The sequence below is a fragment of the Rhinolophus sinicus genome, chromosome 18 (genome assembly GCF_057876585.1).
Source record: "Rhinolophus sinicus isolate RSI-liver-muscle chromosome 18, RSI-T2T, whole genome shotgun sequence".
NCBI lineage: Eukaryota > Metazoa > Chordata > Mammalia > Chiroptera > Rhinolophidae > Rhinolophus > Rhinolophus sinicus.
In genome coordinates, this window is record NC_142518.1 from 80,778,257 (window position 1) to 80,805,170 (window position 26,914).

A 26,914-nucleotide genomic window follows, 5' to 3' on the forward strand; every position below is an offset into this window, starting at 1 on the left:
TGATACAAAGTAGTAGTTACCCCGAAAGTGGTGCTATGTGATCTCAGAGAAGAGCAAGTTACTACTTCAGCCGGAGGAGGGACAAGTGGCTGGGAATCAGGAAAGTCTACCAGGAGGAGATGATGTTTTGAGTGAGGCTTTGAGTATTGAGGGGTAGGGACAGGAAACCACAAGTAGTTCAATATGACCGAAGCACAAGGTGCTGGGAGGGGAATCATAGGATGCCAGTTTGGAAAGGAGGCGTCAGTTTGTGGAAAGCCCTGAATGCCAGGCTGTGGATTTGATTTTATTCTGTCACCAATATGGAAGTATTGAAGGATTATAAATACCAGTAAGGGCTATTTTATATGAATTCCAATCGGGCAGCAATATTATGGGTGAGGTAAGCTAGAGCAGGAAGGAAGAAACACCAGTTAGGGGGTATTTCAAAAGACCAGGAAAGAAAGGGGGTGCACTATGGCAGTAGCAGGGGAATGGAGAAAACGAGAATTGCAGAATAAGAATATATTGGACCTGGCAAATGATTGGCTACTAGAGAGTTGATTCAGAGTTAGCACTGAAGTTTCAAAAGTGGGAAGAAGGTACAGTTGACCGTTGAATATCATGGATTTGAACTGCACGGGTCCACTTACACTGGAGTTTTATCAGTTGACCCGCTTAGTTCAAACCTGTGTTGTTCAAAGGTCAACTGGTTGTTGGGAATCCGTGTATGCAGAGGACCAATTTAAATTATCCGCAGATTTTCAACTGCCTGGGCCATCGGTGCCCCTAATCCCTACGTTGTTCAAGGGTCAACTGTGTTGCCAAATAACAGAATTGTGGGTGGGAATGGCAGGTTTTGGACAGATGTTGAGTTTAAGGTGCTAGTGAGACATCTGAGTGATGCCTGGGAGGAATATTAGTAAGTTCCCTTTGTGGATAGTGTGGTCCTGTTCTGTATCCCCATAGAAACTGCAGTGTGGTCAGGGCAGGGACCTTGAGGGTTGAGAAGAAATCTGGCAGAGTAATGAAAACCCATGACAGTATACCTCTGAAAAGACAACTTTTTATACTATTTCCTTATCCAAATTGTAGACAGTAGTGGGCAAGATGCTCAGTGGAGCATGAGACATTTATTCTATGTGCCACTCATCATTTTTAACTGTCCATCCTTTAAGTGGCTTCACACCTTTGAGTCAGATGGAATGTGTTTGACATTGTACCTGTACAGCTTCCAGGTGCTCTGTGTGATTTTTGACTGAGAGAGACACATTGGCCATGCTGTGATGAATTCACAGTGCAGGAATGTTGCCTGAGCAACTCCATAGAGACAGAAAGTAGGTTAGTGGTTGCCAGGGACTGGGGGAAGAGGGACATAAGGAGTGACTTTTAAGGGGTATGGAGTCTCTTTTGGGGTGATGAAAAAGTTCTGGAATTAGGTAGTGGCAATGGATGCACAACTTTGTGAATATAGTAAAAAAACCATTGTATATTTTAAATAAATGAATTGTATGGTATCTGAATTATATCTCAATAAAAATTTCTATGAGGAAAAAAATGTTGCCCAAAATGAGAAATATATTTTCCTTTAATTTTCCTATGTTCTGGGCTAGAAACCTTTTGTCATTTGTCTAATTTTCAGTTTAACGACTTTGACAGAGTCTTTTTGAATGGTTCTTTTGCTCATGTTACTTTCCTGTGCCTTTTATAAAAGAGCTCTGGGTAAAGCATTTCTGAAGTTGTACTAGTACACATGCCCTTCAGGCGTGTTTCAGAATCTGAGAAAACCATTTAGTTTACTTAGAGAAAGCAACATATTATCTTCTTTTAAGAATTGAAGCATTTGCCAAATTTAATATGCGAATGAAAACATTCTAACTAGATTTGTGTTGACTTCTGTGTTCACAGTATAAACACACGCATACACACACACACTCACGCAAAGAATTTTAAAGAATCAGAAAGCAATGGCTTTTAAAAGTGCTCTCCAGCCAGCACCCCCTCTCGTATGCCAACACTTGGTCCAGAGCAAGCTTTTTTTTCTTTTTTTTTAACTGAGTTATAAACACTTGAAGCCCAGAGTAATCTCTATAATGGAAATACTGACACAGATGGTTCTGGCTTTTTTAGCTAGAACATGAAGAGTTTTCTAATAGAAAGCCAAGAGGCTCTTTTGGGTAGAACTGTAAAGAGACTGGGGGAAATCTCAGTGGATTCAAGTTGTAAACACTGTACCCTTACCGCATTCTCCTACAACACCTCTTCCTTCTGTAATCAGGAAAACTGCCCAGCTAAGTACTGCCTTGTGTAAATATGGAATGCAACCTTGACTTGTGACTAGTCTTCCATAGTCCCTTACCTTAGGGTTGCTATAAGAAATGTTGGACCCTGGTGATTGCTGTCTGAGGTATTCTCAGATATAAGACTGCAGTCTTAATAAGGATTGATGAGAGAGAGCTGAATCTTTAAAAAATAAGTGTACCCAAAGTTATCCCCCAAAGTAAAGGTAATAATATCGACGCACTTTTTTTTCAAGTTTTAAAGTGTTTTCATACATTATCTCACTTTGGTCTTTCAATAACTCTGTTAGATGGAGAGACTGTGTATTGTTGTACCCATTTTTATAGTCAAGGAAATAGAGTAAAAAACTTGTTAGTGGCCAGGCTGGGATTAAGAAGCAACCCAAAGTCATTGTTCCTTCCCCAGTACTCAGATGGCCAGTAAGGACTCCCGCATGCAGACCCACAGAAACATTACCACCGTGCCCCACTCCTCAGCAGTCAGATATTCATGTAGCTAATGGTATTTGCAGTTTCATTTATCATGGTTGATTCTTGTCTTGGCAGTTGGCTTTGCCTGGGTACCTTTGCTGAAGGATGGAAGAATCATCACATTTGAGCAGCAGCTGCCAGTTTCAGCCAATCTTCCCCCAGGCTACTTGAACCTGAATGAAGCAGAATTAAGAAGGGTAGGATATTTATCTGCATTTGTTCACGTAATCATGTGAAATGTTGAAAAAGTAGAATTCTTTCAGCCTTGTTGATAGTTTGGTCTAGTTGATAGTGACTCAAAGTGTGGTCTGAGGACTGGTGCTGGTTCACAACAAAGGTAAGTATGGAAAATGAGTGATTAGACGCCTTTATAATAGTCTGACAAAGTAACCTCATGTCTCTTGATTGTAATAATCATTTAAAAAACTGGGGTTTGGATTTTGTGCATTATTTTAAAAAATTCACTTATTTTGCGATTCATTTTTATTGATTGATCTGCAAAGGATTGGAAATTCAAAATGATCTAGGATACATTTATTCTAAAGGCAGGTTATTTTCTCCAATAATTCCCTCTGTGTGAAACTGACACATTCATTTCTGGGGGAAGAAAAAAGTTTGAAATGATAGAGGTGTGCTATGTTGCTTATCTGTCCATCGCTATGTTACAGAAATTCACATGTATTTTCTGTTCACAGCAATCTAATGTAGATATTAAGTGGGTAGATGGTGCAAAGCCTTTGTTGAAGATTAAAAGCCACTTAGAGTCTACCATCTACACTCAAGTAAGTTGTATCAATTGAATTTTGTCATTTTTAATACTCAAGTATATTTCTTGATTAAAATAGACTATGTTTGATTTCCTATAGCCTTAGAGAAGCATCCTGAAGGACTTTCTCATTAGTAGTAATGGCATTCTTAATAATAATCATAAATTATAAAATCCTTTTATTCCCATTAACTAATTTGAGCCTCACAAAACTCTGAAAGGAATGTGGAGGCTTTTGTCACCATTTTTTAAAGTTTTTTTTTTTTTTTTTTACCAGTTTTAAATTTACAGAAAAATTGTGAGACGAGTACAGAGAGTTCCTTTATATCCTGTACCTGGTTTCCCCTGTTACAAACCTCTTACATCAGTCTGGCACATTTGTTACAATTAATGAACCAATATTGATACATAATTATTAACTAAAATCTGTACTTTATTCAGATTTCCTTACTTTTTACCTATTAATGCCCTTTTTCTGTTCCAGGATCCTATCCAGGATAGCACATTACATTTCGTTGTCATATCTCCTCAGGCTTCTCTTGGCTGTGACAAGTTCTCAGACTTTCCTTATTTTTTATGACCTTGTCAATTTTCAGGAGTTACTAGTATCTTGTAGGTATTTTGTAGGCTGCTCCTTTATTGGAATTTGTCTGATGATTTTCTCCTGGCTAGACTAGAGTTGAACACAGAAATTTGAAGTCAGTGGATCATGGGTGGCTAGCTGCTAACAGTCGACTCTTAGCCTCAGCACCCATGAAATTGCAATCAAACATCTGTGGGAAGCCTGAAGCCCAGTGTGGAAAATCAGGGATGGAGAAGATGAAGTCCACGCTCCTTGGTGTGGCCTCCAAGGTCCTCTTCACTCCCCGCTGCCCACACAACCATTTTATAGATGAAGAAACTGTGGCTCAGTCAGGTTAGATGATTTACCCAAGGTTACACAAGTCATAATTAGAGGAAGCAGATCAAAATCCAAATTTCGTTTTTCGAATTCCTGATATAGTCTACGATGTCCACAAAATCAGTGTATATAGATACCATAGAGGACCTCTGGACTCACCGGTGAAGTGCTGTGGGAAATTGGGCACTGAATGCCTGAGACTATTGTTCTGGTAACCCCTGCTTGCTATCTTTTCTTCAGTTGTCAGTTCTGACCTCTGTTCCTGCTCATTTCATTAAAATGTAGAAGCAGCCCAACTTCACAGACTACACTACCAGGCAAAAAAGGAATTAAATGAATGTTGACTAGTTGGGCATAAATTGTGGCCTACCTGCTGTGCGCAGGTCCATGCTGAATTTACCTGGTCTTGCTGCTTTGTGTGATGGTCAGGAGGCCCCTTGGACATGGACACACATGTTGGTAGCTGCAGCTGCCGAGTCTGGGCATTAGAATACCCAGATAAAGAGGTTTGCAAGATGCGGGAGGAGGAAGAGGGAGAGAGCCAGCATCTGTGGGTAATGAATCAAATTTCATATGGCTGTGTCCATCTGTTTTTCAGGATCTACATGTGCACAAATTCTTCCATCATTGCCAGCTGATTCAATCAGGCTCAAAAGAAGTTCCAGGGGAGCTCATTAAATTTTTAAAGGTAAATGAACAGCAGCTTTCGGCAAAAGTTTGTTTTTTATGTCTTTCTGTTGCCACATTTTGATGTGGGGTAGGAGGGGGAATCAAACTAATACTTTAAAATACTTTTGGCTGTGTATCCTCGAGACAATACTTTTTATTATGTACTTTTCCATCAAGTGGCTGTTTAGAAGCAGGCAGCAGAGTTGCTATATTAGGAAGAAAATGTTATGGCCAGAATTCGATGACATGTTTTGGAAAATCTCCTGACAGTGTTTATTTCAGTTCCACAAATTGATTTTTCAGGTCTTTTCTCTTCCTGCTGACTGCCCAGGAAGGGTGGAGAATGCAATAGGGAAAAGGGCCAGGAGAAACAGAATCACTTTTGTTTGGGATAAAATGTAAAATGGTTCCTGTGTCTGTGCATGAGAGACTATCAAAAGGGTCAACTAAAGAAACCTAGTTTCTGCATGTTGCATAGGAGAGAGTCTTAAGAACTACCATATCTTATCAAATGTATTGAGAACCCAAGGCTACAGTTAGTCCCTAGTGTGCTAGGACTGAAGTGCACAGCATAAGACCTAGCTGATAGTGACTCTCTTCTTTTGGTTGCTCCTTTAGTAGGTCAGACATGGCAAGTCTAAGGAATTTTGATTTCTTTTTATTAGTTTCACGTGTACAAAACAATGTAATAGACATTTACACCACTAGGAATTTTGATTTTTAAATGACACCTCTATAGGATTTCCCTTTGGACCTGTTATTGCTTATTATTCTCAGGAAACAAAACTGTTCATTTCTTTTAGAGAGGTAGTATGACATGAGATGACATGTATGGGTTCTGGACTCACAGACTGAGTTTGTGTCCCAGATCTGTCACTTAGTAACTTGGTGATTGACCTTGGCCAAGTTACTTTACTTCTCCAAGCCTTTGTGTCTTCATCGGTCTCATAGGGATAACAATAATGTCAATTTTTAGGGTGGTCATGAGGCCGAAGTGAGATAATATATCTGCTGTATAGTAATTGTTCATTCCATACTTATTTCTGAAGTGCTTTCCTATGGGCCAGGCATCATTCTAAGCATTGGGAATGTAAGTGAAGAAAACAATGTCCCTGTGGTCAAGGAGCTTGCTTTCTTGTGGAGGCAGATGGACGGGAAAAAAAAAAAAAAAAAAAAATATATATATATATATATATATATATATATATATATATATATATATAGAGAGAGAGAGAGAGAGAGAGAGAGAGAGAGAGAGAGAGAGGGGGAGAGAGAGAGAGAGAGAGCGCGAGAGCGAGAGAGAGAGAGGTATACGGATATAGATAGATATGTGTAGATATAGATATATCGATACCAATATAGATGCATCATGTCAGGTGGTAATAAGTTCTATAAGGAAAACCAAAACATAGTGAAGGGAGATAAGGGGTGATAAGAGTTCGCTCTTTAGGATCAAATGCCAGAGGAGATCTCTTTGGTAAAGTGACATTTGACAGAGACCTAAAGGAAATGAGGGCACCAACTCTGGATTTCTGACGGAGAGCTGGGAATAGCAAGTACAAAGACTCTGAGGAGCTTGCTTGCTGCGTCCAAGGGACAGCAGGAATTCCATTGTGGTTGTTGCAGAGTGATAAGACATCACATTGGAAAGGTAGCTGGGGAGCTGTTTGGGTAAGGCCTCATAAGCCATGGTGAGGAGTTTGGATTGTATTCTGAACGAGATGGGAAACCTTGTAGGGCTTTGAAAAAAGGCATGACATCTGTGACTTTGGTTTTTAAAGTATCATTCTGCTTATCATAGAAATACATTGTCAGAAGGGTAGAAGCAGGGAGATAGTTGATAAATGGTGGCTATCATTCTTAATTATCACTAAGAAGTATAACAGTCATCTAACTTTCAAATCCTTCCCTCGGGTAATGTCTAGAACTCCAGCTCTATATATGAATGCTTAGCCTGTTAAGATCCTTGGCTTTTCATCCAGTGAGGAAGCTTTGTAAAGGTTTTAATAGAATGAAATGGAACAAGACATCCTTTTTATATACTGGTATTCTTAACACGTTGCGTACGGATCACGAGAATCTTCGTTTTTTTCTGAGCCATGCATTAAGGACGGATAATGAGAATTCTCGTTTTTACTGTTGACTCTTTTTACTTTGCACATTTTATTGAATTATTTGTGTTTCGTTAATAACAAAGGAAGCTGCTTTCTGCAGTATCACACCAGGAGGGATTACTAACATCATAGGTGAGTAAATCCTAAAAAATTCCATAGAAAAATAATAAATGACATAGAAGCATTTACGCTTTAAAGAGAAGAGTGCATTTTAAAGTAGTTTCTTTTAAAAACCTGCCAGAACAGAGGGGTATGAGGGATTTAAACCCCGCCGTACGCAACGTGTTAAAACAGAAAAAAAGAAAATACTCATGTTTGTGCTTTTAAGGGTGTAGGAATTTCTGACATTTGCGACCCACTCTCTCCCTCTAGTGACAGTGAGTGAAATGCCAATATGGTTACAGAAAGCCGACCAGCTCTGTGGAATGCTAGCGCTGAAGGAGATTCTAGAGGTTTTCTTTTTTTACAGATGAGAAAACTGGAGCCCGAGTAGAGGTGACTTGCCTGTAGTCATTCAGCTGGTTAGTAGCAGAGCTGAGCCGAGCCTGTGACACGTGTCTTGACTCCTAGTTCCGTATTCTTTCTACCAAACCTTGCTATCTGTTGTCCCTGTAAATGACATTGTTTTTCAATTCATTTAACAACTACTTGTGGAGCTCTTTTTATGTATTTAATATTTTCCTAGATGCTGTGAGGCTTGCAGAGACGAATAACTCAGGGCCGTTCTCCATAGAGATCTTATTTCCTAATTGGAGACACAGAATGCGTAGAAGTTAAATGGCAATATAGGTCATCAGTACAAATGACAGTTCAAAGCAATATGTGATTAAATGTCAAATGCAGGATACAGGGTATGAGTGCAAAGGGTTCAGTGAACTGAGGAACCACCAAGACTAGAGGCTCCCATCTTTATCTTATGGTTCCCGATTTTATTCATTTATTCAGTTGTTCACCAAATATTGAGCACTTACTGTGGGTGCTGGAAATATAATGGGGAACAGTTCTGACAACATACCTGCTCTAGTTGGGGTAAAGAGGTTATTACTGAGAAAGTAATTTTAGATAGAGATGAGTGCTATGAAGAAAGTAGAACAGGTTAATGGGATCTCACATAAGCAGGAGTGTATTCTAGATAGAGCTGTCAGGGAGGGCCTGTCTGAAGAGATGATGTGTTAAGCTGAAAAGAGACTGACTAGAGTAAGACGTGCATCAGTAATAAAGCTGTGTAAAAGGATAACAATATTGCAGCAGGTGTAAAGCCCTTGCAATGGCATGTTTGAAGGACTGTGAAAAAGAAAAGATAGTGTGACTAGAGCACAGTGAGCAGCGAGGGGAGACGATGGCATGAAATGAGTTTGGAGAGATGGGCAGGGTTCCTGTAGGCATGGGAAGCCCTTGAAAGCTTTTTGTTCATGGTGGTTTGATTTGTTTTTTTCACTAGGGGAAAATGACATTATCGAATTTGCTTTCATAAAGAACACTCTGGCTGCTATGTTGAGAATAAATGAGAGAGGAGCAAGACTGGTGCAGGGAGATGAGTTCTGCATGCAATGCCCACCTCTCTTTTCTCTTGGACATTATCATGCTTATGTTTTAATGTTCCTCCTCTCTGAAGCCTTATCGAACATTCCATGCCCACTTGCAGACTCAGTTGCTTCTTCCTTTGTATATTTTGTATATACCACTATTGTACTGTTTGCAGTTTGTATTGCAGTGATTTAGTTCTGTGTCTTTTTCCCCCATAGACTGGGAATGGATTGATGGCGGGAACCATGTTTTTTTAGATGTGCTTGGCAACTGGTAGTTCATTCAGTGCGCCTTTCTTCATTGAGTGAATGAGTAGCTTCATTGAAGTGGGGCTTTGAACGTGACTTGGAAGTGTGGCTAGGATTTGGCTAAAAACTGTGAACAAGCGCACAAAAGTAGGAGTACATATGATACATTCAAGGATCACTCAAGACACCAGTTTGGTCTTGTGAAGAATAATGAGTATTAAGGCTAAAAATGTAGGTTGGCTCTTAAGTAACTTGGACTTAATATCCTAGGTCCTAGTTTCTCAAACTTGGTACCACTGACATTTTGGGCATGCTAATTCTTTGTTGTAAGAAGCTGGATTATGTATTGTGTGATGTTTAGCAGCATCCCTGGCCTCTACCCAATAGATGTCAGTAGCACCCCCCAGATGTGACAACTCAAAATATCTTCACATGTTCTCAGATGTCCTGTGTGTGTGTGTGTGTGTGTGTGTGTGTGTGTGTGTTGGGGGGGGCAGGGAAGGATTAAAGTGGCTCCTGGTTGAGACCCACTGCCCTAGATAATGGGGAGGCATCAAAAAAAATCTTGACAGGAGGTGGTCTGATGTAACCAGTAATTTAGGAAGATTAATTAGGAAATGAGAGACATACTGGGAATAAAGATAAACTGTACAGAGATTTCCTAGAAAATTATTAGACTGTTTTGGCTATAGGTTAGAGGGTCATGAAAAGGGATGATGGTAATAAGGATAGAAAAGAGGGGGCAAAAGTAAGGAAAAACTTGAAGGATCGCCTATGATTTCCTTGAGCTCAGTATCTTCCCTTATGCATTTGATTGAAGAGAAGCTGCACAGAGATCTAAGAGGTCCCTGTTGAAATGACTCAGATATAAATGGTAGTGTTGAGAGTGATGTCATAGGAATGGCAGTAGCGAGGTGGTCTTCTAGAGTTTTCATCTGGAACTTACCACAAATTGAACATCTATAACCCATCAAAGGACTCTCTGCTCACCACACAGAACAGCTAAGAGACTCTTATAAGGATTACTTGAAAGTGGGCAAACTGGGCGCGCAGGAGAAGAGGGAAGGGAGCAGAGTGGAGACGTAGCCCACATCTGCAGCTGTGGAGACGCAGGGGGTCCCAGGACAGAACAGAGAACACAAGAGCCAGGAGGTGGGCTCTTTCTCTGCCTCCCACAGCTGATCTCTCCTGCTGAGAGCAGCATATCCATCATTGGAGGCAGTAACCTCAGCTGAGACCTCCAGCTGGGCCCTAGGTCAGACAAAGGACATAAACTCCATACCTGGGCCCCTCCCCCTCCCCTCCCAATCCTACCCCCGCCCTTCCAGAGACTCAAGCTGGCCCCTGAACTGAGGAGTAGTGTCCAATTACACAGGAGCAATAGCCCTCAGGATCTGGGAGAACCCAGTTTGCAGCTGCTGTGACCAAGGGATGAGGCTGGGAAGAGTGTGACACTGATGGGCTAGGAGACAGAAGACTCCTCTATCCTCAGCCCCCACCATTTCTGGCCTGCCTAGACAACTGCAGAGACACACCCAGGGGTCAGCAGCAGGTGGCAGAGGCAGCTCTGGGCTTTCAGCAGCTCAGAAATCTGGCATCATCCACATACACACACACACATACACAACACACACATACACACACACACACACACACACACACACACACACACACACACGGAAGAAGTACCCTAAGACTCAGGAGACCTGAGCACAGGGCTGGATGTGTTACTCTCAGTGCGCATATGTGCAGGCAAGAGCAGAAACTGCACTGACTTTGTAAAAACTACCATCCAGACCCCTTAGCCAACCATCTAGAACTGCAGTCCCAGGTTCACTCTGGGCACCAGGTGGCCGGCTCTGCCTCCACAATACGCAGAGGACTCTTTGGTACAACAGAGAACAACCTGGAGATTACTTGGTGGGCTTAAGCCAAGATTGGCACTGCTTTTTTTGTTTTGTTTTGTTTTGTTTTTGTATTTTTGATATTTTTGCCTGTGTTGAGTGTGGGTTATTGGTTATTTTTACATGTGAGTGAATTTGTTTTTTTCTTTGTTGTTGTTGTTGTGCTTGGTGATTTGCTTTGTTCTCCAATAGCCCTACACCAGGGCCCAGCCCAAGAGGCACAAGATTCAATACACCCAGAGGCCAACTCCAGACCAAAGCAGAGTATTACTGGGTTTGACCTACAAGTGACACAATCAGAGGGAATTCTCTACAGGCACAAGAGCCCATAGGGGCCAAGCCTCATTTAAGAGGTCAACCCTCACGCAGCAGAACATCCACTGTGGGCGGAGCCAAGTCTCACACTAGTCAGCCTAAGAGTCAATCCTACCTACTCACAAGACAAAAGCAATTAAAGATCAACTTTAACAGGACAATATACACAAAACAAGGGTCACCTGTGAAGCACACGTACAGGAGAATAGGAAAGTGGTGCAAGTCAAATATAAAGGACACATACTACATAACGTAACCCAGCAAGAACTAAGAACTCTAGGGGATCTACCTAATACATCGAAGCAAACACAGAGAATCAGCCAGAATGGGGAAACAAAGAAACATGTCCCAAATAAAAGAACAGAAGAAACCTCCTGAATTGGAACCAAATGAAATAGAGGTCACCATCCTATGAGAGACAGAGTTCAGAACACTGATGATAAGAATGTTTAAGGAGCTTAGTGATGACAGAGAAATCATAATGAATAACCAATTAGAACTGAAGAATACAATAACTGAAATAAAGAACACACTTGAAGGAATTACCAATAGGTTAAATGAGGCAGAGGATTGAATTAGCAACTTAGAAGACAAGTTAGCAGAGATCACCCAAGCGGAACAACAAAAAGAAAAAAGAATAAAAAACAATGAAAATGGTTTAAGAGACCACTGGGATAACATCAAGCGCAACAACATGTGCATCATAGGAGTACCAGAAGGAGAAGAGAGGGAGTAAGGGATTGAGAACATAATTGAAGTAATAATGACCGAAAACTTCCCTAACCTGGTGAAGGACACTGACATACAAGCCCAGGAAGTGCAGAGAGTTCCAACCAGGATAAACCGAAACAGGTCCACACCAAGACACATTATAGTTAAAATGGTAAAGTTTAAAGACAAAGAGAAATGCTAAAAGCAGCAAGAGAAAGACAGCAGGTTACATACAAGGGAACTCCCATAAGACCATCAAATAACTTTTCTACAGAAAATTTGCAGGCCAGGAGCAAGTGGCAGGAGGTACTCAAAGTGATGAAAAACAAAGGCCTACAACCTAGATTGCTTTATCCAGCAAGGCAAGCATTTAAAATTGACAGAGAGATAAAGAGCTTCCCAGAAAAGAATAAGCTAAAGGAATTTATTACCACCACGCCAGCATTGCAGGAAATATTAAAAGGGCTTCAATAAGCAGAAGAAAGATGAAAATAATCTAACTACAAATAAAAAAATGGCAATAACTATGTACCTATCAATAATCACTTTAAATGTAAACGGGTTAAATGCTCCAATAAAGAGACATAGGGTGGCTGAGTGGATAAGAAAGCAAGACCCTTGTATATGCTGTATACAACAGACTCACCTCAGATCAAAAGACACACACAGGCTGAAAGTGAAGGGTTGGAGTAAGATATTTCATGCAAATGGAAATGAGAAAAAAGCTGGAGTTGAAATACTTACATCTGACAAAATAGACTTCAAAATGAAGAACATATTAAAAGACAAAGATGGGCACTATATAATAATAAAGGGATCGATCCAACAAGAGGACATAACCCTAGTAAACATCCATGCACCCAACATAGGAGCACCTAAATATATAAAACTGATATTGACTGACATAAAGACAGAGATGAACAGTAACACTGTCATAGTAGGGGACTTCAACACACCTCTGACAACAAGGGACAGGTCTTCCAGACAGAAAATCAATATGGAAACAACGGCCTTAAATGACACATTGGACCACTTGGATTTAATCGATATTTTCATAGCATTTCACCCCAAAGTTGCAGGATACATGTTCTTTTCAAGTGCACATGGAACATTTTCAGAGATAGACCACATGTTAGGCCACAAAAAAGTCCTGATAAATGTAAGAAAATTGACATCATACCAGTTGTCTTCTCTGACCACAGTGCTATGAAATTAGAAATCAACTACAGGAAACAAACTGGAAGACACACAAATACATGGAGGCGGAATAACATGCTACTAAATCATGAATGGGTCAACCAGGAGATCAAGGAAGAAATCAAAAGACATCTCAAGACAAACGAAAATGAAAGCACAACAACCAAAATCTATGCGATGCAGTGAAAGGAGTTCAAAGAGGGAAATTCATAGCATTGCAGGCCTACCCAAAGAAACAAGAAAAATTGCAAATCAACAGTTTATCTTCACACTTAGGGAATCCGGAAAAAGAATAGCAAAATAAGCCCAAAGGGAGTACAAAGAAGGAGATAGTAAAGATCAGAGTGAAAATAAATGAAATAGAGAGAAAAAAAAAAAAAAACAGTACAAAGATCAATGAATCCAAGACCTGGTTTTCCAAGAAGATAAATAAAATCTACAAACCTTTAGCCAGACTCATCAATAAAAAGAGAGAGAGGACCCAAATTAATAAAATCAGAAATGAAAGAGGAGAAGTGACAACAGACACCACAGAAATACAAAAAAAAAAAATTAAGAAATTACTATGAGTAGCTATATGCCAACAAATAAGACAATCTGGAAGAAATGGACAATTTTCTAGAAGCATATAACCTTCCAAAGCGAACTCAAGAAGTAACAGAAAACCTGAATAGACTGATTACCACCAGGGAAATTGAATCAGTAATCAACAATCTCCCAACAAACTAAAGCCCTGGACCAGATGGCTTTACAGGTGACTTTCACAAAACAATCAAAAAAGAATTATCACCTATTCTCCTGAAGCTATTCCAAAAATTCCAGAAGGAGGGAAGGCTCCCAATCACTTTTTACGAGGCCACTATCACCCTGATCCCCAAATCAGCCAAAGACATTACAAAAAAAGAAAACTGCAGGCCGATATCCCTAGTGAACATAGATGCAAAAATCCTCAACAAAATATTAATGAACAGAATTCAGCAATACATTAAAAAGATACACCATGATCAAGTGGGATTCATTCCTGGTATGCAAGGGTGGTTCAAACCCACAAATCAATTAATGTGATACACCACATTAACAAAATGCAAAATGAAAATCATGTGATCATATCAATAGATGCAGGAAAAGCATTTCACAAAATCCAGCAGCCATTTATGATGAAAACTCTTAGGAAAGTGGGAATAGAGGGACCATATCTCAACCTAGTAGAGGTCATATACGATAAACCCACAGCTAACATCATACTCAATGGGGGGAAAGCTAAAACCATTCCCCTTAAGATCAGGAACAAGGCAAGGTTGTCCACTTTCTCCACTTCTATTCAACATAGTGCTGGAAGTTCTAGCCACAGCAATTAGATAAGAAAAAGAAATAAAAGGCATCCAAATTGGTAAGGAGGGAGTAAAATTGTCATTATATGCAGCTGGCATGATACTATATATAGAATACCCTAAAAACTCTGCCAGAAAACTATTAGAACTGATAATTGAAATTAGTAAAATAGCAGGATACAAAATTAATATTCAGAAATCAGTTGCATTTGTATATACCAATAATGAAACATCAGGAGACATTAAGAAAACAATCCCATTTACAATTGCTTCAAAGACTTTAAAATACCTAGCAATAAATTTAGCCAAAGAAGTAAAAGATCTGTACTCAGAAAATTGTAAGACACTGAAGAGAGAAATTAAAGAAGATGCAAATAGATGGTAACACATACCATGCTCATGGATAGGAAGAATTAATATAGTCAAAATGTCCATAGTGCCTAAGGCAACATACAGATTCAGTGCAATTCCTATCAAACTACCAAGGACATTTTTCACAGAAATAGAACATATAATCCTAAAATTTATATGGAACCATAAAAGACCCCGGTTGGCCTTGGCAATCTTGAGAAATAAGAACAAAGTGGGAGGTAGCACGATACCTGACATCAAATTATACTACAGTCTACAGTAATCAAAACAGCTTGGTCCTGGCATAAAAACAGACACATGGATCAATGGAACAGAATAGAGAGCCCAGAAATAAATCCATGTCTATATGGTCATTTAAGGTACGACAATGGAAGCAAGAATTTACGGTGGGGTAAAGACAGTCTATGCAATAAATGGTGCTGGGAGACCTGGACAGACACGTGTAAAAAAATGAAGCTGGACCACCTCCTTACACCATATACAAGAATAAATTCAAAATGGATTAAAGACTTAAATGTCCATGAAACTCCAGAAGAAATTATAGGAAGAAATTTTACAGACATTACCCAGAGTAAGATTTTACTGATATATCCCCTCGGGCAAGGGAAGTAACAGAAAAAATAAACATGGGATTACATCAAACTAAAAAGTTTTTTTCACAGCAAAGGAAACCATCAATAAAACAAAAAGGGATCCTACTGAATGGGAGAAGATATTTTCCTATGACATACCCTATAAGGGGTTAATATCCCAAATTTATAAAAAACTCACTCAATTCAACTCCAAAAAAAACCACACAATCCAATTGAAAAATGGGCAGAGGACATGAAGAACCGTTTTTCTAAAGAGGACATACAGATGGCAAACAGACATGAAAAAAATGCTCAACCTCACTATTTAGAGAAATACAAATAAAAACCACAATGTGATACCACCTCACCCAGTCAAAATGGCTATCATCAAGAAATCAATAGGCAACAAGTGCTGGCGAGGATGTGGAGAAAAGGAACCCTCGTGCACTGTTGGTGGGATTGCAGATTGGTGCAGCCACTATGGAAAACAGTATGGAGGTATCTCAAAAACCTGAAAATGGAACTACCTTATGACCCAGGAATTCTACTCCTAGGTATCTATCTGGAGAAATCCAAAAACTCTAATTCAAAACAATGTATGCACCCCTTTGTTTATTGCAGCACTGTACACAATAGCCAAGACATGGACACAACTGAAATGCCCATTGGCAGAAGACTGGATTAAGAAACTGTGGTACATTTATACAGTGGTGTATTACGCAGCTATAAAGAATGAAATCTTACCATTTGCAACAATATGGATGAACCTAGAGAACATTATGTTAAGTGAAATAAGTCAGACAGAGAAAGACAATTACCTTATGATCTCACTTATATGTGGAATCTAAAGAAGAGAGTAAATGAATGAACTAATCAGAAACAGTCTCAGAGACATAGAGGAAAACCTGAGGGTTGCTATGGGAGGGGGGTAGGGATAAGGGGGAAGGTGAGGGGATTAGAAAGCACAGTCAGTAACCACAATTTTGCCACGGGGATACAAAAGTCAATTTGGGGAATGTAATCAATAATGTTGTAAAAATTTTGTAGGGTATCCAATGGACACTTGTCTCATTAGGGAGACCACCTCAGGGATGGTGTAGATGTCTGATCACTGCACTGTACGCCTGAAGCTGAAGCTGAACAATAATGAATGTCAACTATAATTATATATATATATATATATATATATATATATATATATATATATGATATATGTATGTACATATATACATATATGTGTGTGTGTGTGTGTGTGTGTGTGTATATATATATATATATGGTTACAAGAAGAGTACAGCATTAGGAATAGAGACAGTGGAAATGTAATGGCTGTGTGCGATGTCACAGAGGTAGTAGATGGGGTAGGGATATTATGACTGTGTGAGGGATCTAAATGATTAATGTCTAGCTATTGCATTGTTTTGTAAACCTGAGCCTAATAAAAAAAATAAATGGTAGTGTCTTGCAAAGGGATAGCGAGTGTAAGAATGGCAAGATAGAGCAAAAGTCAGGGAGATTAAAAGATAAATATTGAGTTCCTTAGGCACAGAGGCTTTTCTCATCCATTTCTGTATTTCCCGTAGCATCAAACATTGAAGTGATGTAGAAGGTGCTTAGGAAGCTTTGTTTTCATTTTGTGGTTGGCCGGTTGATTAAATGAGTGTGTGAATGAATGAATGTGGAGAGAAAGGCTGGAAGAAGAAGGAAATTTTACAAATTTTATTCCATGTATCATTTCTATGTGTATATGAACACATTTCTTCTTTTTGATGTTAATACACCTATCACTAGAGGCAGAGTGTTAGCACTTTGAAGAAGTTTATTATGAGGTTATTAAAATGCAGAAACTACCACAGTTTTGCAGATGGTGCCAGTGTAAAACCAATTATATATAGAAACATACTTTACTGAGTCCCACTTCTCACCAGATTAGCTGATGGGACATATTCCCTTCTATAATACACTGAGTGCTGTGGTTGTAGGCCTGTCTCCAGTACCTCCAAATACATCCACACTCTCCTTAATTGTTTGTTTACTGAGAGTCGGTCGTCTTTATTCCAAAACCTGTTTATCCCAGTTATACTTGTTTTCTTCAGTAAAGCACTTAATATTAAGTAAACTAACAAAATCTGAGTGATTAAATGCAGATTTGGATAAGTAATTCACAGAGTCCCCTATTCCATGAAGTTCACATTTAAGTGAGCTTATATTCTAGTGAATATATTTCTCATTACTTAATTTTTTGTTGTTTCACATTTGCAAGTTATATCATATTTCTGTTTGTTTTCATAACTAATAATGACTTATTTTAGTGTTTGCATGCCATGGAGATCCAAGTCATGATACAGTTTCTACCTGTAATTCTTATGCAACTCTTCCGAGTTCTCACAAATATGACCCACGAAGATGACGTTCCTATCAACTGCACCATGTGAGTTCTGGTGTTGTAATACAAAGAAGCAAGTTTTGTTTTCTTTTGCGTTTCTTCATTTTAAATATAAATTCGTCTTCCAAATGAGCACCCAAAAGTCAAATTTAATACCAATTTTCTCTAGTTACATGTGTCTCAGACTGGGGGACTTGTATCCCCAGGGTTAGATGGTACCAGGAGCCATAGGAGAAACTTAATGTTTTTCTTGACCAGGAGTTCTAACAGTTTACTGCATGTAAGTGTCACCGAGGGAGCTTTTAAAATTTTCTATTCTAGACCACACTTCATACCAATTAAACCAGAATCTCTGTAGGTAGAACTCAGCATTAGTATTTTTTTTTTAAGTTTCCCAGGTGATTCCATAATGCAACAGAGTTTGAGAACCATTGCCCTTGACCAGCGCTGTCCAAAAGAACTTTCTGCAATCATGGAAATGTACTACACTTATGCTGTCCAACATGGTAACCATTAGCCACATTTAGCTATTGAGCACTTGAAATGTGGCTAGTGTAACTGAGAAACTAAATTTTTAATTGTATTTCATTTAAATTTATATAGCCGCTTGTAGCTAGTGGCTCTAACACTGGACAGAGTAGCCCTAAGCCATTATTTTTTAATTGAAAGAGTAAGGGAGTGTAATTTTTATATGAAACAAATATGGATATATTATAGAGTAGAACACAGAATGCACCAGAATTTTGAAATTAAAACAGGAAACTTCAAAAAAAATCATGAGCTCAGTGCTGGATGTTTCTGGCTTTGCTGCTTCTGCTGTTGCCACAACCTTTCCCATCATGACTCAAGCTTCGTACACCTGCATAGAGTTTGCTCTTCTCTGTTGTTGGAGATAGTCTGATTGAAAATTTAAGAAGCATTACTGTAGTCCTGGGGTTCTCAACATGTGGTTCTCAAACCAGCAGCATCAGTATCACCTGGGAGCTTATTAAAAAATGCTAATCATTGAACTTCACCCCACACCTAAAAAATCAGAAATTCTGGAGGAGAGGCTGAGCAGTCTGCCCTCGAGGTGATTCTGGTGCATACTAATGTTAGAGAAGCACTGCTACTCTCTTAACTTTAAAACTTTCTATGACTTTTATATTTACTTCCAATTTTAGGTCATGTCATTATACCTGTCCTGTCTCTCCCTTCCCTTTCCCCCATCTGTTGACATGCTTTTCATTTTATTTTTCTGTGCTTTTCCTTTTATTCTCACTTGAGGGGATCCCAATATTTATCTTATTTGAGGTCTTTTACTACATCGTAGCTATGACTATACTTCAAATGTATACAGAGATTCAGAAAGGAGATGAATCATCTGGGTTGCCAAAATAAAATATCTTTCTTTTGAACTAGGAAGTGTATTTTATAAGGCCCTGAGCCTGCTAGATGCCAAAATCTTTGTTCGACTCGAACTACCATTATATCTTCTGCAATCATCTCACCTTTAATTATTCGGGCAATGATAGGTATTTTTAGGGTTAGACATGGTTGTCTTAGCCTAACAGTCAAACTATGGTAATAACTTATAGCCTGATACGCTGACTTTTGTGAATGTTGTTTCAGGGTTCTCTTACATATCGTGTCCAAGTGCCATGAAGAAGGCTTGGAGAGTTATTTAAGATCATTCATAAAGGTTTGTGGAGTGAGGTTGCTTTCTGAGCAGTTGTTTTGTGTAAGAATTTGTCTTACAGTTCATTTTCTTTGTTTGTAGTATAGCTTCCGACCTGAAAAACCAAGTGCTCCTCATGCCCAGCTCATACACGAAACTCTGGCTACCACGATGATAGCAATATTGAAACAGTCTGCAGACTTTTTAGCAATAAACAAACTGCTAAAGGTAAGGAAACAGGACAGACCAGGGAACAAAAGCAGCAAGAGATATACTTGTTTGATATGCTCCCATTTGAGTTCTAGTCTTTCATCATTTTCTCACATGGCCCTCCCTTTCCTTGTCACTTTGCCTATGCATCCTTTTTCCTCAAGTTCTCCAAAGAACATTTTCCATTTGCTTCACCCTTCCCACCCACCTGCCCTCAGTCGAATGTGTAACAGAAAGAATTTTGGATCAGGTGGACTTGGGTTAGAATCCTGTATCCACCACATAATAGTTCTGTGACCTGAGGCCTGTTATTTAGCATCTCTGAGCCTCCAATTCCTCATTTCTGAAATACAAGTAAAACATTTAAGACAGTGTTTCTGGCTGATGGTAGGCACTCAAATGGTGGCTCTTATTATTGTCATTATTTTCACAATTTCCATAATTAATGGTAGAATTTCGATTTCAGGTATCTTAGGATATGTCTGTTTGAAGCGTCTCTGTGTCCTTTAAATTACAATATGTAGGCCACCATCTATGCTACTTGAGCTGACCCCAGTGTACCAAGGGCAGGGTTGTGTCTCCTATTGGGTGCAGGCAGTAATGAGATTTATTGTCTGTAGAGAATTTAAAAGCAATGATAAAATTAACTAAAAGTTGTTTTGCTCTTACTACCACGTGTAGGCAATTCAAAACAATGTCAGAGATAAAACACCCCTTTCCACTGAGGCAAACATTCTCACTAAAAGCCCTTTGTACATCACAGTCGGCTGTGAGGTACATTATCTTTCTGCCAACACCATTTGAAGTTATTCTGCGGGACTTTGATAGTGAATTGGGAACACTTTAAAATGTTATTAAAGTTAGAGATAAGACATGGATTTGTTAAATTTTGCTAAACTTCAAAGATTTGGGTAACTATTAAAGATTTATTTTGTTTGTTTATTTTAGTACTCATGGTTTTTCTTTGAAATTATTGCGAAATCTATGGCCACGTACTTGTTGGAAGAGAATAAAATTAAGGTAAGTAGGCTCAAGAGTACTAGTTAAGACAGATAGAGACCACTAATCATATTCACAGATAGCCATGACATGCAAAGCCTTATATATAAGAGCTCTTAGGTCTTAGCTTTTTCAATTTTCCTTAAAAAATGGGTGTAGTACATAAATCTGAGTGCTGACATTGACAGTTCTTTTTGTTTAAAGTCTAATCTTCAGAGACTCTTCCACCTAGATTCTTTCATATTAGTTATTTGCCATGTAAAATGTATTATCTTTGAAAAGGGAAAATGCTTTCCTTTTGTCTTGTGGTTTAAAAATGTCTATGTTGAAAACATTCATTTGGAAGATGAACAAATATCAAATAAGTAATAAAATAAAAACACTTTATGCAATAGATGTGTTCCTGGAATATGGTGTATACACTTAGTTATGTTTTCAAACTGTTTTGAGGTACAAATAAATTTTCTTAGTTATAGAAACTGTAACCAAGACTTGTGAAATAAAAAATATTCATCTCATATGCATCATTTTTATCACAATTTTCATAGAATGGGTTGACTGAAATTGCAATGAACGGATGCATCTATGTTTTGTGTGTCGGGAAAAAAATGGAATGAAAAATTGGGCTGTGTCTGCATCTCAGGGACATGATTCTAAAGTTAGGTCAGAATGACCTACTCTTGTTGATGATTTCAGCTGCTTATATTAGAAGTCCAGATAGTTCCTATAATGATCGAAAATGTGTCACTTTTAAGTTGGGAGAAAAATTATACTCCAATTAAAAACACATTTATGTATAGAATATATTTGAAAATAAATATGGCAATTTGTTTTGACCTTTTGCAACTCTGACTTTTTTCTATACTTGTTTAATTTAAGCTTCCCAGAGGTCAGAGATTTCCTGAGTCATATCATCATGTCTTACATTCCTTGCTTCTTGCAATAATTCCCCATGTGACTATTCGCTATGCGGAGATTCCTGATGAGTCCAGAAATGTCAATTATAGTTTGGCTAGCTTCCTGAAGGTGAGTAAAGGCTGCCAGAACATGATAAGGAATTACTCTTCACCAATATCGTCTTTAAAGCCAAAGGAAAATAACCCACTTTCTAAAGACTCAGCTAGGTCTTTATAAGGCTGCTAGAGAAAGTTGTGAGTGAATTGATTTATCAGTTTAGTTAAACAGCCAAGTTTGATTTTTTTCCTCCCACTGAAATGGCTAATTAATTAAATCAGCGATCCCACACAGGTGGCTTAGCTAGAAGGCATGTTTTGCTTGTTTCACATGATGTTTTTTCAAATACATTAATTCGAGTGCCTTTAGATGGGGCCTGTACTTTATAGGTTAACACTATCCTCACCACTCCTTAGTGTACCCGACTCTCTATGCATTTAAATTGCTTCTCTGACTCCTGCTGGCCCTTGAGTTTGCAACTCTTCAATTAAAGCAACCTGTTTGCTGATGTAATTACAGTCTACATGTTGCTAATATATGTAAGTGAAAATTGTTAATTTTGGCCAGTGAGATTATTTTGAGAGATACCAGAAACTCCTATAGTTATGAAAGACAGTTCATTTATAACTGTTATATTTTGTTATTATCAGTATGTAAGCGGCAATGTTACAATGTAGTTCTATAAAGTGGGTGACAACGATATTTGATTTGTTGCAGAGAAGGGGCATAGGTTTGTAATACACTTAGTTTTGTTTTTTGCTTCTTTTCACTCCCACTCTTCATCATGTATCAACTTTCCATTAAAAACCTGATGGTCAATAATCCATTCAAACAGTTTTAATGTCTAGTACCCTCATTTTTGTATTAAAAATTCACAGCCAGATTTCGGATCTCCAGAGTATGACTTTCTGATATAAGACCTCTCTTTGCCAGAATTAAAATAAAGTTTGAACACTATTGTGTAAGCCTTTCTGTGTATTAAAAATCAAACATTCACAGATCTTTTTAAGTAAACTAAGGATGAGACTGTCTGAAATCTAAAATCTCACTTTCTTCCATGGAGTTTAAACTTGAAGTATACTATTTAAAGGACTAGAACATAGTCAATTTAATAGCAGTATTTCCTTAAGTCAACAAATATTTGTCCATCTTCTATGTGAGGATTTAAAGATGCAACAGGCTGTCTCTGTAATCATATTCAAATGTGTATACACGATAAATGTTATACGGTTACACTGAAAGTACCAACAAAATAAAATAGGAAAACAAGAAAGGGAGGGATTATGACCAGGGAGTATGAACAGAGATTAGACGTTCCCCAAGACAAGAGATGAGGGTGTTGCAGATAGAGGATCCATGGGCAAACATGAGATAAGCACATTCAGGAATTGTTTAGGGATGAGTATAACAGAGAGTTTAGGATGTGTGGAGGTCGAGCTGGAAAGGTCATCTGGTACCAGATGATGGAAGGCCTTGAGTGTCAGGCAAAGAAATTTACATTTCGATCCATAAGCAATGGAGAAACACCAAAGATTTTTGAGGATAATTTTATTGCTGGTATGATGGAAGAAGTGAGGAAAACACCAGCATCAGAGCAGCCAATTAAATCAATCCCTTCCCCTTATCTACCTGGCAGAGGCCATTCATCTGTTAGGTTCAACCTTCCCATGCAGTGTTGATCACCCCTTCTGTTGTTTACTTGTTACATACTTGTTTGGGACTTCTTATTGCGCTGTATTTTAATTTTTTGCTTATTTGTCTTTATCATTGGACAAGAGTAGAAATCATGTCTTATTCACTAGAATGTAATACATTGTCTCAAATACAGTAGGTCATCAAATTGTTGGATGAATGAATAAATATAAGCCTGCATCATTAATCCAGGTGAGAGGTGATGGGGGTCTGCCCTAGAGTAGTGGTAGTGGCAGTGGAAGTTGAAAGGAGAGGTGAGAAGTGAGAGACAAGTAGTTCCTTCTATTTCACAGGAATATTCTGGGTACTCTGAAGAACACAAAGAAAAAGAGATCGTTTCTATTATCTAGGTGAAAACACAGGAAAATAATAAGTACAATACAAGCTAGTATAGAATAAAGTGTTTAGAGGGAGCTGTGGACCAAGGTGGTTAAGGAAGATGGAACTTCATCAGAATAGTGAAGAATGGGCAGGATTAGGTAGAAGTAATCATGGAATTGCTAGCTATCCTGACATGAGCAAAGACCCAGAAGTGGGACTACACAGTGCATCTTGAGAGGGTAATAAATAGAGGAACTATGCTATGTTGGGAGATGCAACTGGAAAAGTAGGTTGGGACAAGATTGTGAGTGTCCTTGAATGTGGCCATCACAGAGGAAGAATGTTTTAATAGACAAGACTTCACGGCACAAAGAAAAACTTACCTTTTTGTCTGAAATGTTTACATAGGCAAGCCCCACTTTCATTAGCTAACTGACCACGTTACACTCCACTTTGAGCTTTGAGAATTGACCAAAATGAGACAGTGTAGCTGAATACACTGTATATGTATATATAAACATATATACACACACACACATATGTGTATATATATATATATACACACACATGTATATACATATATGTGTATGTATATATAGATACACATGTGTATTTGAATATGTGCATACATATACATAATCTTAAAAATTGTACAGTTGAGTCCCAGTTCCAAAGATACGTCACTTGCCCTTTGTCTCTTTCTTTAAGGTTACCTAAAGCTCTGAAAGCTATTATTCTATTCCCTGTAAAAGAGAGAATGTCATCTGCTAGATGTGGAACAAATTAAAAAATTTAAAAGAAACTTATACTTGAAAGACTTTTAGAATTATGCAACTAACTATTCATTTTTATTTGATTTCTATAGCGCTGTTTGACACTAATGGACAGAGGATTTGTATTCAATTTAATAAATGACTACATATCTGGATTCAGCCCCAAAGATCCTAAGGTAAAGTGTGAGGATGTGACTGTAGTGGATGTCAGACATTTGAATGGGAGACCAAGGGTGACATTTATTGTCCTCTAGAGGATTTGGAACTGCTGTTTTCATTTAGATACTTTGAGTATAGTTTTACCACAAAAAAAGAAATACTGCGTAGTGTTTTGCGTTTGGGGGGGATCCCCCAAGACCACCCACGTATTTGGCGGTTCACTAGAAAGACCCATAGGACTCAACATATAGTCGTACTCATGGCTAGGATCCATTATAGTGATGCAGCAGGGATGCTCAGCTGGATTAGTAAGGGGAAAAGACTCAAATGGAGTCTTTAGAAGTCCTTGTCTCGGCTTCCTGAATGCTCTCTTCCTGTGAAGGGTCACACAGAGCACACCTTCTCTCTAGCAGTGCATATGCAGCCACACATATGCGATATTTCTGTTCAGTGAAGCCCACTTGAGACTGGGATTTAGAGTTGTTATTGGGGCTGGTCAAGTATTGGAGGCTGGTCCAAATTCCAGTGTCTTGGTAAGGAAAGGGAAGCAGATGTTCACCATAAATTGCATTGTTTGTGCAAATAGTCTGAGCAGGCTGGCACAGAAGGTATATCCTTATCATGTAGGGAACATTTCAAAATCCAATTTCCCAAATGTCAACCAGTGACCAACCTTGCAAACCGGCCTTTTTAAGGAAAGTAATGTTGGGCCCTGCTATGTTAACTGTTTCCTGCACAGGTCACATCTGCAGGTGTCCTTCAAATACTAAACACTTCTGGTTTGAAAATTAATGCTCTGTATTTAATTATTAAAATGGTAAATGCCAAAAGTCGAGAACCATGACTTCACTCATATGTGGGATATAAAACTGAAAGCAACAAAGGAACAAGCCAAAGAAACAAAAACTCATAGACACAAACAATAGTTTAGTGGTTACCAGAGGGTAAGGGGGAAAGGGAGGTGGTAGATGAGGGTAAAGGGGATCAAATATATGGTGATGGAAGGAGAACTGACTCTGGGTGGTAAACACACAATGTGATATATAGATGATGTATTACAGAATTGTGCACTTGAAACCTATGTAATTATACTAACAACTGTCACCCGAATAAATTTAATTTAAACATAAAATGCTAAATGCCTACTAAATATGAGTTCATGTATAATTTCTTTTCACTTAGGTTCTAGCTGAATATAAGTTTGAATTCCTGCAGACAATTTGTAGTCATGAACATTACATTCCTCTGAATTTGCCAATGGCATTTGCAAAACCTAAACTTCAGCGAGTTCAAGGTATGTATTTGTGTTTTGCATCATTTGGAATTGTATCCTCTCTCTCTCTCTCTCTCTCTCTCTCTCTCTCTCTCTCTCTCTCTCTCTCTCTCTCTCTCTCTCTCTTTTGCTAGTGCTAGTGTAGTATAATGTTTTCTAGTTAAACCAGCCAATTTAAAGGTAACCTCAGAACTGTTACTATCTGAAGATAGGTTCATTAATAATATTCTGCATTTTCTTCATAGTGTCAGTGATAGTATTCATAGTATGAAGAAATTGGGTGTGTTACAAAGGTTACTGCTTAAACACAGATGTCAGATACTTGTAAAATTGTTCTCTCTAGTAGTGTTTGGAGTTTTGTATGAGACCGAATTGAAAAAACACACATATAGATGCATTTCTGCTCAAAGGAGCATCAAAAGAAAAGTATAGGGGCCAGCCCGGTGGCTCAGGCGGTTAGAGCTGCATGCTCCTAACTCCAAAGGCTGCCGGTTCTATTCCCACATGGGCCAGTGGGCTCTCAACCACAAGGTTGCCAGTTCAACTCCTCGAGTCCTGCAAGGGATGGCGGGCTCCGCCCCCTGCAACTAAGATTGAACACGGCACCTTGAGCTGAGCTGCCGCTGAGCTCCGGGATGGCTCAGTTGGTTGGAGTGCGTCCTCTCAACCACAAGGTTGCTGGTTGGAGTCCCGCAAGGGATGGTGGGCTATGCTCCCTGTAACTAGAAATGGGAACTGAACTTGGAGATGAGCTGTGCCCTCCACAACTAAGACTGAAAAGACAACAACTTGACTTGGAAAAAAGGCCTGGAAGTACACACTGTTCCCCAATAAAGTCCTGTTCCCCTCCCCCAATAAGATCTTTAAAAAATAAAGAGCAATATTATAAAAAAAAAAGTATAGAGGCAGAGTAAAATAGTCGCATGCATGTATTAAATTTGTGAAATGCCTTCAGTTATCTCCATTGCTAGTTTTATTGAATGCTTTGTTGTGTAGCACTATTCTTATGTTACTGTGTTTTTTATTTGTCCCTTTTCTTTTCATATATTAATTAGATTTTTTTTCATTTGCGGTGGACCGTTTGACTTCAGTAGGTAGGTTTAACTCGGTTCA

At 38.7% G+C, this 26,914-nt stretch overlaps 1 protein-coding gene across 2 annotated transcripts in view; it reads left to right on the forward strand.

Annotated features, from left to right (window-relative positions):
- Positions 1-26,914, forward strand: part of DOCK11 (dedicator of cytokinesis 11) — a 212,592-nt gene that overhangs the window by 95,631 nt on the left and 90,047 nt on the right. For both annotated transcript variants that reach the window (XM_019717035.3, XM_074323192.2), the window contains exons 21-30: positions 2,826-2,947; positions 3,446-3,532; positions 5,016-5,105; positions 17,690-17,808; positions 19,375-19,444; positions 19,523-19,648; positions 20,579-20,650; positions 21,509-21,655; positions 24,462-24,545; positions 25,711-25,822. In XM_019717035.3, coding sequence (XP_019572594.2) covers positions 2,826-2,947; positions 3,446-3,532; positions 5,016-5,105; positions 17,690-17,808; positions 19,375-19,444; positions 19,523-19,648; positions 20,579-20,650; positions 21,509-21,655; positions 24,462-24,545; positions 25,711-25,822 — 1,029 coding nt within the window. The remainder of the gene's footprint in view (positions 1-2,825; positions 2,948-3,445; positions 3,533-5,015; positions 5,106-17,689; positions 17,809-19,374; positions 19,445-19,522; positions 19,649-20,578; positions 20,651-21,508; positions 21,656-24,461; positions 24,546-25,710; positions 25,823-26,914) is intronic.